The sequence below is a fragment of the Benincasa hispida genome, chromosome 2, assembly GCF_009727055.1.
Source record: "Benincasa hispida cultivar B227 chromosome 2, ASM972705v1, whole genome shotgun sequence".
Taxonomy (NCBI): Eukaryota; Viridiplantae; Streptophyta; class Magnoliopsida; order Cucurbitales; family Cucurbitaceae; genus Benincasa; species Benincasa hispida.
The window spans coordinates 34,234,448-34,248,931 of NC_052350.1; the positions used below are offsets into that span (position 1 = coordinate 34,234,448).

A 14,484-nucleotide genomic window follows, 5' to 3' on the forward strand; every position below is an offset into this window, starting at 1 on the left:
AAATAGAAAACAATATCTATAAGTGAACTAATATCATTGATACACTATGATATATATCAATCATTAGTAGACTAATATCAGTGATAGGTTCATGACTATTGATATTAGTGATAGGAAGTTCATGACTACTAATATCACTGATAGGAACTTAATAGGTAAAAAAACCTAAATATAAACTAAACAGAAATTATGTTATGAACACTCAAAGAAAAAGTTAAAGAAGATCACACTAGAAAACTGAGAAAATTGAATAAAAAACATAGCATACTTCAAGTAAAATCAATGAAACCTAAAAAAGAAGAAATCGAATACCTAGACATCCAATCAAAAACAGAGTAAGAAATCGAATACCTAGACATGGGAGAAAGAATCGCAGAAGAAAATGATGAAACCATACAAAATCGAACATAGAAAGAAGAAATCGTGAGCAGAAAACCTCATAATCAAGCGACTACCAATGGAAAAGATGTACTTGGAAAAAGCATATTAGCTCGACCAAAAAGAAGATGAAACCTCAGAAGAAGAAGCGGCATTGTGGAAAAACACAAAAATAAAACGAAAACGATGAAGAAGAATGGGAATAATGAAGAAGAAGGGGGACGATGAAGCCCCACTGTGGAAAAAGATAGAAAGAAAGAAAACAGATAATAAGTTGGGCGATGAGGAATTAGGGGGAAAATAGGGTTATTTTAGGAATATAAAAAAAGAGGGTAACGTGTTTAAGGTGATTTAGAAAATCATTTATATTTTCAAATAGTTTTAAAAATTGATATATATTTATTTTTTTAATAAAAAAACACCTGCTACAAATTTTCTATCTAAAATTATTGACTTTTAGTTTCCCTTTCATTTTTAAAAACTGGAATTAAATTGAAATAATTTAAAAGCTTTTATTGGTTAAATTGAATTTAGTTGGTTAGATATTCGAACTAATTATCTTGAAGATATTGAATTTTGTCTCCATTTGATTTTGAATTTTGGAGCCAACTTAAATAAGTTAAGGAGATAATTAATTTTATGTGGTCTTAAATTGATTTAAATATTTGAAACAATTTAATTTGTGTCAAATTGATGGATTTTATGCCATTTAATTTTGGTTTTTGAAGCCTAAATTAAGGTAATTTGAGAAGTTAATTGATTTATTGATTTAATAGAATCTTTGAAGATTTTGGAGATATTGTGATAAAATATTTTATTTATCTTTTTAAAATTTGATAAAAAAAATGAAATAATTGTATTTTTTTTAAATTAAAGGAGAGTGAAAAGAGGCAGAAAATCAGAGAGAAAGCAATTCCGTTTTTTAACGATAGCTTCCATAAACTTATCGATAACTGAAGTTTGAACCCTTAGATCGTGCTGAAATTCTGTCAGTTTGTTCAGGACATATAAAGTTTTATTTTGAATGGTTGGATCGTTGTTTAATCTATGGTTTATCTGTAATCACTACTAAATAAAATCTGTAAATTTGAAAATTCCCCTTCTCTCTCACTCTCGCAAACCTCCTCATGCAAGACCTTCACTACCAGCCGTTAGCCTAAAAAAAATTTTTCGTCTGATAGCAACACTTGTCATCTGTCTATGGTTGCCACCGCCGCTGGCGCCATTGTCACGGGAATTGATATCTTGGGCATGTTATTTGGTGTTTTATGGATTTTTTTTTTAAGATCTTGAATACCCATATAATTTTGGTTTTAAGTTTTGACTCACCCATATTGGTTTGATGTTGAAATTAGATTTTACAGACACTAAAGGTGCTTTTTGATAAGATTAAAATTGTTAGACGTCCATTTTTTGTATAAGGTTTGGAATCTTTGTTGAGAATTTTTGGATACCCAGTAAGTGTTGGCTTAACTTTTGTTTTAATTGTGATTTTTGGAGGTTGGATTAAAAGGTCTAAATTTGTTGTCCATCAAAGTTAAAGGTTGATTTTGGTGATATAGTTGTTGGATTGTGTTGATTTTGAAGCTTCGAAGTGGTTTTGGGATCAAACCACGTGTTGGGTAAGTTGTTTGGAGACATTCGGATTAAGTTGTGATTGGAATTATGTCCTAAATGATGGAATTAATTTTGATTTTTGGTATAGGGTTTGATTCAAGAATTTAAGGATTTTGAGGTGTTGTTCTCCAAATTTAAGATCAATTTCGTGTCAATTTGGGTAAGGAATTGGACCTTGGAACTGTAAATATTTGGCCTTAATAGATGATGTAAATTGGGTGATTGGGAATTTTGGCCTTATTTTGAAAATCCTAATTTTTAGTTTATCACTTAGGACTTGGTTCGTGACCTTTTGGACAAATAAAAGTTAAGGTTGTTTGAGGTCGTATTGACTAAAACTTGAAGTAACTATCATTCTACTTGTTCCCCTTCGAACTAGTCATCCCTACCACTTGGATTGCTTATTTAAGATTACTTGAACTCTTTATTTAAGAATACATAGATTGGTTACTTAAGATTCATGGACTGTTTCTTGATACTGCTAAGACGAATTTGACTAATTATTCTAGACTATTCAGACTGATAATTTATGACTGGTTGAACTGTATGACTTAATTGCATCGACTGACTAGATTGGACTATTTTGTCTACAACGATTATACTGTTGATTGAGGATATATATGAAAATTTACCCCTAAGATAAATGACTATAAAATATAACACAGAATTTATATGAAAACTGATGCATGCTAAGTTATAGGGTTCCTATTAGTTTCTCTTATATGGGCAGATGTACACATATGATTTGTATATGTACACATTATGACTTATTTGTGGACCTTCGGGTTCATGTCTATGATCGATTTTTGGACCTTCGGGTTACACACTATAACTTATTCATGTTCCTTCGAGTTCATGTCTATGTCTGATTTGTGGACCTTCGAGGTACACATTATGACTGATTCATGTTTCTTCGGGTTCATGTCTATGACTGATTTGTGGGCCTTTGGGTTACACACTATGACTGATTCATGTTCGTTTGGGTTTATGTCTATGACTAATTTATGTTTCTTCGGGTTCATGTCTATGATTGATTTGTGGACCTTCGGGTTACACACTAGGATTGATTCATGTTCCTACGGGTTCATGTCTATGACTGATTTTTGGACCTTTGGATTACACACTATGGCTGATTCATATTCCTTCGGCTTCATGTCTATGACTGATTTGTTGACCTTCGAGTTACACACTATGACTGATTCATGTTCCTTTGGGTTCATATCTATGACTGATTTGTAGGCCTTTGGGTTACGCACTATGAATGATTCATGTTGCTTCGGGTTCATGTCTATGACTGGTACATATTCCTTCGGTTTCATGTCTATGACTGATTGATGGACCTTCGGGTTATATATTATGACTGATGCGTGCTCCTTCGGGATCCCAATGACTGATATGATGAGTGTACACCAATGTCTGATAAACTAGCTAACAGATAACCTAGAAGGCCCAGTAGTGGGTCACTTACTGAGTATTTCATACTCACCCTTTCTTCTTTTATGTTTTTCTTTTAGGTAATGACAGGAATGGACTGGCGATAGACAGATGTGACCCATGATAGAGCTATATGGGGACATTAGAAAACGCTTCAGCACATATTTTGTTATTTATTTAGTTATTTAGATTTTTTTTTATTTGAGATCGTAAGCAGATAACATGTTTTATTGTTTTATTTTGAATTATTATTATTATTATTATTATTATTATTATTATTATTATTATTATTATTATTAAAGTGTTTTTTTCTTGGGATCTCAATTAAATGTGTTGTTTATTTGATTTATTTATCAAATATCATTCATGTTTTCCAATGAATTTATGACGGTCAAAATTTTGAATGAATATGTGCATTATGTCATAATGGTCCTTGTCTTAGTACTCGAAAGGTCGGGTCGTTACAATAGATGATGGAAAGCATGATTTATATTAACAATATCAATATCGCAATATCAATATCTTAATACAAATTCAAGAGTCACAAAAGAAGAGATATTTAAGATCATAATGTTGTGTCGTCGGTCACAATCTCTTGCTTCACTTTACTATAATGGAAGGTTGCTTCACTTGTGCCTAGAATAGATGATGGAACTTCAAAGAAGACTAAGCTCTCACTTAGAATTCCTTGAGAAAAGATTGAAGATGATGAATAGTATCGGGCTGGTAAGGGTTGGCCGATGACAAAAGTGGTAGAAGAACGTCCTAAGTGTGTGAAATTGAACTATTTATAGGCATCAACTCAGAATGCTTCATCTTATTTATAATTATTATCTAACACACTTGCATTTAATTTCATGTCCTACTATATCAAACTATCCGTATCACAGGTTCATTGGCTTTGTCGTGTTTGTCTCAAATCAGTTCACAACTTGCACTTTGATTGGACATGCCACTGCTCATGTGTATGTCTTTTTCTATTCTTCATGACTCTCTTCATTGCATGGTTCTTCTTTCACCACGTAGTTAAGTTGGTCTGATCCTTTTATGCATTCAACGGTTGTAGCTTGAGCTTCCTTTGCCAATTTCTACTTCTTTTACATTCAGGTGTTAGTCTTATAATATTTCAAGATAACCAGTATTGTTGTGATGAACACATAGCTTTTTTTTTTTACATGATTTCCTTCTCAAGTTAATGTATTTTCTACTGAATTTTTTATCAATCATTTTAAATAAAGAGCTACAATAACTTGTATTTATACCGATTATATTTATGTTAAAATTAAATCTCAACTATTCTAAATTTAACTATTTCCATTCCAGTTAACCATTATAAATTAACAATTACAATTCTTAGCTAAATCTAACAACTTTTTCCCTACTCCACTCCGAATATAAACACCTTTTCCCACTTAAGGAGTGAGTGCATTATTATCTCACCATACCTTTCCCACTTCTCAAAATATATATGTTATCTTGCATTATTGCACTAATTAGAATTCAATAATGGAGTTTAATCACGATAATATGTAATTAATTATAAACAAGTTTTAGAATTAAGGATTTTTTTAATCAAATCACTTTTAATAAAAATACATAAGTACTTGCAATTCTATTAATACATTTGTTAATTTATTTAGTTCAAAGAAAGTTAAAATAAAAAAAAATTAACATTATCAAGAACAATTTTTTTTATCCATTCACTAAAGTGCAAGGATTATATGTACATTTCATGACCCACAATCTCTAACCAGACTTAGCTGAGTGGAAAATTGTAATGCACCCACCTCTTATTATAAATTTAATTGGAATGGGTAAAGGAAAATTGAGATAGTAATATACCCACTTCTTATTATAAATCTAATTCAGGTGAGATGGTAATGCATCGACTTCTTATTATAAATTTAATTGGAGTGAGATGATAATGCACCGAGTTCTTATTATAAATCTAGTTGGGATGAGATAATAATGCATCCATTTTTTATTATAAATTTAGTTGGAGTGAGATAATAATGCACCCAATTTTTATTATAAATCTAGTTTGAGTAAGGTAGTAATGCACCTATTTCTTATTATAAATTTAATTATTGTGGAAAAAATCGTTAAATTTATCATAAGAAATGTAATCGTTAATTTAATTAGGATGATTAGTTATGATTTGGATTTAGTTTTTACAAACTTACCACCTTTCACTTCTTTTTTATTTTTATTTTAAAAAATTCAACTTTTTCTTAGAAATAGCGTTATAAAGAAAGCAGCTTCTTTAAAAATTACAATATTTTTTATAAATACAGGAAGCTACATAATTTTTTAAATAGTTTTAAAAACTACAATATTATGGGAAAAAAAAGATAAATAAATAAAGAAAGAAAGAAAGTTCGGTCACCCTGACCCACACCTTTTATTTTTAATTTTGTTTAATTATCTTTCTACTTCTTCATTTCTTTTTTTAAAATTTTTGTTGGACATTATAAATAAGTGACAATAACAATGAAAAATCACACAGGTTTTCATTCTAATCTCAAGGTGTATGATTTAGAAACTTAATTTTCTCTTTTCTTTGTTTCTCTTTAGATTGAGTACATTTACCAAATATCAGTATTATTAATGTTGTTTTATAACAATAATGTCTCGAGGATAATATAATATGCTCTCTCGATTATGTTTAACCAACCTAATTTTGTGGGCATTTTTATTATATTTCAGATATATTTAAAGATGGCAGACAATGTTTTTGGTAATCCAATCACAAACAGTACTCTAGAAGCCATGCCTGAATATGAAGGAAAGACAATAACACGTCAAGATAGAGCACATGTGGCACTTAATATGAAGAATGCTCAAGGTAAAGACAAAGCTGCTCAAGACTATGTAGAAAATTTGAGGATAAAATGGGGAGATGGAGTCGCCACTCTTTGTGTAGTTTACAATGCTACTGGTGATACCATAAAGTTTGTTTGCGAATATAGTTGGCATGGTCATATTGGGTCTAGTCCTTACCCATACGAGATTGCAAATGGACAATGGGGAGCATTTCTTCATGTTAAAACTGCTTACGGAATGGCAGGCTCTGCTGGCGCTGTTGTATATCGTGGTCTAAATAACTTTGATACTAGTTGTGATTGGATGGTAGCATGGTCGAATCCATATTATCGAAGTGTGTCAGATAATACGGTCAGTCAATATTTTTTCTAACTCTATCTATTCTTATAGAATTTCAATTATTAATTAAAGTGTGATCGATAGGCATAACATATCAAATAGTAAGAAATACTTAAAAAATGTTATTATTTTGTTTAAATTACCTAAATAAATAGACTTAAATTTCTAGCAAATACACATACACAGGTGTATATATATTCTTTAGTTTTGAATTAACTTCATGTGGTTCTTTAGACCTTATTTCGAATCTAGAAATCTCCTTTTTTTTTTTTTTTTCTTTTTTAACTCGATTTATGATGTCTCCATACTCTATAAAGCATCTGTCAATAAAAAGACACATAACTAGTTTGAAGATAGTGTTTGGTAGAAAAATGTTCATGATTCATAAATTTTAGCTTGAAAATATCTTTTATAAAAAGTTAGTTAACTCGTTGTCCATGTTAGAGAAAATATATTATCCTTCAAATTAGTTTAGTGAAAATTTGAGGCTAAAAATGTAAATATTGAAGTCAAGGGATTAAATTGAAGCAAAATCTAAATTTCAATGGTAAAATTGTACCGCATTGAAACCTAAAGACTCGATTGAAATCATACTCAAAAGTTAAAGCTTAATTGTCTAACACTTTCAAGCTTAGCCCGAGACCAAAAATCGTGTTTTGTACTTGTTTGGGAGTGACACACATGCAATTTGCATTGTTTTCACCATTTGTAGCAGTAGAAATTCATGGTAAATGTACTAATTTTCTGTTAAGAAGTAATTCACTATGTTGTCTGTGTTTTCTAGGCATATACTGAGATTCGTGAAATGGGACATTATGACACCCATGATTATTGGGAATACATCTTTGACTTATTAAATGAATCCGGTCTCGTTCATGCCGACAGTTGGAACAATTGTTTATCAAACGTGTCTACAGGAAGTGATACAAATCCCATATTTGAAGGAATCTTGACTCTCCCGTAGATTTGAATCTTATGAATTTATTAAAAAGATGCTCAAAGCATTATAATCTATGTATTACTAAACCTAGAACTACCCATAAATAATGGCCCGTGGAGCCTTTAGATTGAAGATGTGTGCAGTTAAATCATGTTTTATAGCCTGTAGTTTTTACTTTCATGGAAATAAAATGTTTAAATTTAACTCTAGAACCAAATCAAATTTAGAGTATTTTTTACTTTTGATACGTTCTTAAATAAAGATCGAATATAACGAATTACAAGAAAAGAAATTGAATAATAAATTGGGTGTTAATTTTAGAATTTGAGTTTTAAATTTAATCATGTGCTAAGAAATATTGAATAAAATATATGGAAAAAAAGGTATGGTTAAAATATTATATTTTGATATCTATACTTTGCAATTTATTAGTTTAAGTACCATTATTATTTACGATAAAATTTTGGTCATATAAATTCAATAATCTAAAATTTATCTTTCAAAATTAGTGACAATGGTTAAATAATAATTAGTATCTTTATGCGAGAAAATAAAATAACTGAATGTGAACAAAGTTTATAGAGAAAATTCTAATTAATGTTAAAACGCATATTTAATTTAATAAAAAAAATATATATTAGGATAATTTAAAAAATTAATGTGATTCAATTATATAAATGTAATATATATATGACCCTTGAAACGAAAAAGGAAGGGGAAAATGCACTGTTGACCCAATTAGAAGGTCCAAACTGAAAAAATGTTCCACTTTTTAAAAATCATTGATGATTGACCTTTTGCTGACGACATGCAAAGTCCCAATTACATGCACTACCCATCTTGCTCTCGCTCTTGGCTCTTGGCCGTCTTAGTCTTGGTTCTTGTCTTTATGATTGCATGTCAGTATACGTACAATCAATTTGACAAGTTCATGTAATCATCTATCTCAACCCTCAAATCAATACTATTTTTATCCAATATACTAAGCAAATCCTGTCATTAAACCCAAAAGATCAAAACTTTTCATTCGAGGGTGTTTCCTTCATTGACAGTGTTCTCTTCAATGGTTTTTTTTCCAAGCATGTACATAGAGAACATTATTTACGGGTGTTTGAATAGAATATGGTTCTTGAACGTTTGGTGTGTCTTAACCGTTTAATTTATTTGCAATAACTTGATACCGACATTGCTAGTAGTCTAACTGATGGGCAATAGAGAGAAAAAAGGTAAGAGCGTGAGAGACACAAAGAGCGAAAAACACTAAGTTAATGGCGAGTGAAAAAGAGAGCAACAGGGCGAAAAGAAATGATAGTGAGTGAGTAGCGAGTGAGCGAGACACCTTTTCCCTAATCCACTCCAAATAACAACACATTTTCTCACTTCAACCAAATTTAGAATAAGGAGTGAGTGCATTACTATCTCACCCCACCTCTCCCACTTCTCAAAATATGTTATCTTGCGTTACTGTACTAATTAGAATTCAATAATAGAGTTTAATCACGACAATATGTAATTAATTATGAACAAGTTTTATAATTAAGGATTGTTTTTATCAAATCACTTTTAATAAAAATACATAAGTACTTCCAATTATACAAATACAATTGTAAATTTATTTAGTTAAAAGAAAGTAAAAAAAAAAAAAAAAAAAAAAAAGTCTATTTTGCATCATTATCAAGAACAACTTTGTTTATTCATTTACTAAAATCGCAAGGATTATATGTATATTTCATGTCCCACAATCTCTAACCATATTTGACCGTAGTAGGAAATTGTAATGCATCCACTTCTTATTATAAATTTAGTTGGAATGAGTAAAGGAAAAGTGAGGTAGTAATATGTCAACTTCTTATCATAAATCTAGTTCAGGTGAGATGGCAATATATCGACTTATTATTATAAATTTAGTTGGAGTGAGATGATAATGCACCGAATTCTTATTATAAATCTAGTTGGGGTGACATAGTAACGCATCGCTTCTTATTATAAATTTAATTGGAATGAGTAAAGGAAAAGTGAGATAGTAATATGCCAACTTCTTATCATAAATCTAGTTCAGGTGAGATGGTAATGCATCGACTTCTTATTATAAATTTAGTTGGAGTGAGATGATAATGCGCCGAATTCTTATTATAAATCTAGTTGGGATGACATAATAATGCATCGCTTCTTATTATAAATTTAGTTGGAGTGCGATAATAATGCACCCAATTTTTATTATAAATCTAATTGGAGTGAGGTAGTAATGCACTTATTTCTCATTATAAATTTAATTGTTGCGAAAAAAAAGTAGTTAAATTTAGCATAAGAAGTGTAATAGTTAATTTAATGAGAATGATTAGTTATGGTTTGGATTTAGTTTTTACAAACTTACGACCTTTCACTTATTTTTATTTTAAAAAATTCAACTCTTTCTATGAAATATGTGTTATAAAGAAAGCAGCTTATTTAAAAATTACAATAATATTTTATAAATACAGGAAGCTACATATTTTTTAACATAGTTTTAAAAACTACAATATTAAGGAAAAAAGAAAGATAAATAAATAAAGAAAGAAAGTAAGTTCGGTCACCCTGACCCACACCTTTTATTTTTAATTTTGTTTAATCATCTTTCTTCTTCTTCATTTCTTTTTTTTTTTAAATTTTGTTGGACTTTATAAATAAGTGACAATAACAATGAAAAATCACACAAGAGGTTTTCATTCTAATCTCAAGGTATATGATTTAGAAACTTAATTTTCTCTTTTCTTTGTCTCTCTTTAGATTGAGTACATTTACCAAATATCAGTATTATTAATGTTGTTTTATGACAATAATGTCTTGAGGATAATACAATATGCTCTCTCGATTATGTTTAACCAACCTAATTTCGTGGGCATTTTTATTATATTTCAGATATATTTAAAGATGGCAGACAGTATTTTTGGTAATCCAATCACAAACAGTACTCTAGAAGCCATGCCTGAATATGAAGGAAAGACAATAACACGTCGAGATAGAGCATATGTGGCACTTAATATGAAGAATGCTCAAGGTAAGGACAAAGCTGCTCAGGACTATGTAGAAAAATTGAGGGCAAAATGGGGAGATGGAGTCACTACTCTTTGTGTAATTTACAATGCTACTGGTGATACCATAAAGTTTGTTTGCGAACATAGTTGGCATGGTCATATTGGGTCTAGTCCTTACCCATACGAGATTGCAAATGGTCAGTGGGGTGCATTTCTTCATGTTAAAACTGCTTACGGAATGGCAGGCTCTGCTGGTGCTGTTGTATATCGTGGTCTAAATAACTACGGTACAAGTTGTGATTGGATGGTAGCATGGTCCAATCCATATTATCGAAGCATGGCAGACAATACGGTCAGTCAATATTTTTTCTAACTCTATCTATTTTTATGCAATTTCAATGATTAATTAAAGTGTGATTGATAGGCATAAGATATCAAATAATAAGAAATACTTAAAAAATGTTATTATTGTGTTTAAATTACCTAAATAAATAGACTTAAATTTCTAGCAAATACACATACATAGGTGTATATATATATATACCCTTATAATTAAGCGGAAAATTATAATTAATAATCACTCGAAGAAATAGTTTAGTAGAGCGGGCTAATTTTAGCTCTATTTGTTATATCCATCATCCTAACTATCCAATTTACTTGCTCAAATTTGCCCTTAATTTATATTAGAAAAAGTATTTCCATAATTCTTAAATTTTGGATATAATTTTTATTTGGTCCTTAGTTTCAAAATTTTACATTTCTAGTCCTCTGAAATTTGATTTGAATTAGTCCCCATATTTTAAAATGTCACATTTTTATTGTTGAACTTTGAATTTTGATTTAACTTGGTTCATAGGTTTCAAGATTTGTACTTTTAATTTTGGTTTTTTTTTTCTAAATATTCACTTTTAATCTATGTCGTTAAAGTTGTTGACTTGTTTAACAAAAACTAAAAGAATTATCGTTCAATAAGTTTTACTACAATTTTCATCACTATTAACAATAATTTTAAATTTCACTTCATAATTTTTTTTAATTAATTAAGAGATTAACATTACGATAACTTTTTAAGACTATTATCAAAAATTTCAAAGCAAAACCATTTAACAAATTCGACTAAAATAAAATAAATTTATGAAAATAAAATAACTTTAACAAAACAAATATTCAAATAATTGATTGTTCATGGTCCAAAAATAATACTAAAAAACAATAAATACTTGACGCAAATATTAAAGGTTCTATGTTTAAACATTTTAGGACTTGCACCCTAATCATAAAAAGCTAAGCGGAAACTTTTAACTTACCGAATGACATTGTCATAGACTTTTCTTATTGTGCGTTCATACGTCCTTCCCTTTACTTGAAAACATATAACATAAAAGGATGAGTTATATAAAATATCTAATAGGTGACTCCATTATCTCAATCAAGTTATATATTCACATAACATAAATGCATTCTTATTAGTGGGACATACATACTTTAAGTTATCCTATTAAAGTGAACGATTTAATCAATCATTACACACATCTAGTGACTTGAAGCCATAGCAGTGAACTCATTAGTTCATGATCATCCATTGTATTGAACCTGGAGGTTTACAGTAAGACATAGTAGTGATCCCATAGAAATATGATCATACATAGTAGTGAACCCATCAGCTTACAATCATATATAGTAATGAACCCGTTGACTTATTGGTCATACATAGTAATTAACATGTTGGCTCACAGTCATGCATAGTAGTTATGTTGTTGGAATCTGGTTCCCAATCATACATAACTAGTGTAAGGAGAGGGTAAATCATCACCTATATAACTAACATACAATATACTGCTCGAACGTATATTATCCAAGCAAATTTATTTTTCTATAAATCTTGAATCAAAACCTACGACATAAACCAAATTTAAACTCAACTTTTAGAGTCTAATTTCAATGGCTAATTTATCCTAAATGCCTCCTTGCTTGGTCCAAAACCACTTCCAACCTTCCAAATCAACATATTCCTCATTCAAATACAAAAATATATTGGTTAGAATCCAATTCAAAGCACCCATCGAATTAGAAAGAGTTCTGAAACATTGATGCTTACCAAAAACCACTCAACGTTCTTAGCTTTGCTTGATAGCGGTTTAAACCCTTTCAAATGTCTCATCTTATATCCAGAACATTATGTGTAATCAAGTACTCCATGAAAACCCCACAAAAAAACATCAAATCTTACCCACAACCAAAAATCTGACAAGTAGCAGCAGCAGACAGTGGTGATCAGCGAGCACGAATGCCGATGTGATGTGGCAGTGGCAACCGACGATAGGCGACTGCTGTTATGAGGTGGTTGTGCAGACGGATTAGAGAAGGAGAGTTGTGAGACAGAAAGGAAGAGAGATACAACAATGCTAGAATTTTCTTCCATAACTCTCTTTATAACTTAGGTTCTCCTTTAAATGTAAAGGTTCAAAAGTCCACTACATGAAATGGATCTACTATATATTTTCTCAACATAAAACCGTTGAAAATGTTGTGAACTGCATAAAACGACTAAACGATATGTTATGAGGCCAATTTATTCTAATATTTCAAAATGTCCAATGAAACATCGCTTAGCTTCGCCTCCTTTTCAATCTTGAAAACACCTTTCATAAATCACAAGTGCTACTTTAAAAAACATAGTATCTTGTAATACCCCAAAATTTTGAGGTTAAAAATGTAAATATTGAAGCCTAGAAATTAAATTGAAGCAAAATCTAAATTTCAATGGTAAAATTGTACCGTATTGAAACGTAAAAACTCGATTGAAATCAAACTCAAAACTTAAAGTTTAATTGTCTAACATTTTCAAACTTAGCCAAGGACCAAAATTTGTATTTTGTACTTCTTTGAGAGTCATACACATGCATTTTGCATTGTTTTCACCATTTGTAGTGGGAGAAATTCATGGTAAATGTAACAATTTTCTGTTAAGAAGTAATTCACTATGCTGTCTATGTTTTCTAGGTATATACTGAGATTCGTGAAATGGGACATTATGATTCGCATGATCATTGGGAATACATCTTTGACTTATTAAATGGCTCCGGTCTCGTTCATGACGACAGTTGGAACTATTGTAAATCAAACGTGTCTACAGGAAATGATACAAATCCCATATTTGAAGGAATCTTGACTCTGAGGTTGACTTGAGTCTTATGAACTTATTAAAGAGATGTTCAAAGCATTATAATCTACGTATTACTAAACCTAGAACTACCCATAAATAATGGCCCGCAAGTCTTATGAACTTATTAAAGAGATGCTCAAAGCATTATGATCTATGTATTACTAAACCTAGAACTATCCATAAATAATGGCCCATGGAGCCTTTAGCTTGAAGATGTGTGCAGTTAAATCATGTTTTATAGCCTGTAGTTTTTACTTTCATGGAAATAAAATGTTTAAATTTAACTCTAAAACCAAATCAAATTTAGAGTATGTTTGACTTGTGATACGAACTTAAATAAAGATCAAATATGACGAATTACAAGAAAAGAAATTGAATGAAAAATTGGGTGTTAATTAGAATTTGAGTTTTAAATTTGATCATATGTTAAGAAATATTGAATAAAATATTAAAAAAAGTATGGTTAAAATATTATATTTTAATCTCTATACTTTGGAATTTATTAATTTAGAATTTGTTAATTTAAGTTCCAATATTATTTACTTCAAATTTTGGTCATATAAATTCAATAATTTAAATTTTAGTCTTTCAAAGTTAAAGACAATGGTTCAATAATAATTATTATTTTTATGCGAGAAAATAAAATATTTGAATATGAACAAAGTTTATAGTGAAAATGCTAATCGATGTTAAAATGCATATTTAATTTAATTATATATATATATAGGATAATTTAAGAAATTAATGTGATTCAATTATATAAATATGTGATA

At 29.8% G+C, this 14,484-nt stretch overlaps 2 protein-coding genes across 2 annotated transcripts; both read left to right on the forward strand.

Annotated features, from left to right (window-relative positions):
* Positions 1-6,147: 6,147 nt before the first annotated feature.
* LOC120072055 (23 kDa jasmonate-induced protein-like) lies at positions 6,148-7,555 on the forward strand. Its single transcript, XM_039024475.1, has 2 exons — positions 6,148-6,603; positions 7,376-7,555. Exons 1-2 carry the CDS (start codon positions 6,148-6,150, stop codon positions 7,553-7,555), a joined length of 636 nt encoding a protein of 211 aa, XP_038880403.1.
* A 2,886-nt stretch (positions 7,556-10,441) lies between these two features.
* Positions 10,442-13,807, forward strand: LOC120070730 (23 kDa jasmonate-induced protein-like). Its single transcript, XM_039022600.1, has 2 exons — positions 10,442-10,897; positions 13,549-13,807. The coding sequence occupies exons 1-2, from the start codon at positions 10,442-10,444 to the stop codon at positions 13,732-13,734; spliced, it is 642 nt and encodes a 213-aa protein (XP_038878528.1). The 3' UTR covers positions 13,735-13,807.
* Positions 13,808-14,484: the final 677 nt, after the last annotated feature.

Coding starts and splice junctions, on each gene's coding strand:
- LOC120072055 (XM_039024475.1), top strand. CDS start 6,148: ATGGCAGACAATGTTTTTGGTAATCCAATCACAAACAGTACTCTAGAA. Junction 6,604..7,375: donor GAAGTGTGTCAGATAATACG/GTCAGTCAATAT, acceptor TGTGTTTTCTAG/GCATATACTGAGATTCGTGA.
- LOC120070730 (XM_039022600.1), top strand. CDS start 10,442: ATGGCAGACAGTATTTTTGGTAATCCAATCACAAACAGTACTCTAGAA. Junction 10,898..13,548: donor GAAGCATGGCAGACAATACG/GTCAGTCAATAT, acceptor TATGTTTTCTAG/GTATATACTGAGATTCGTGA.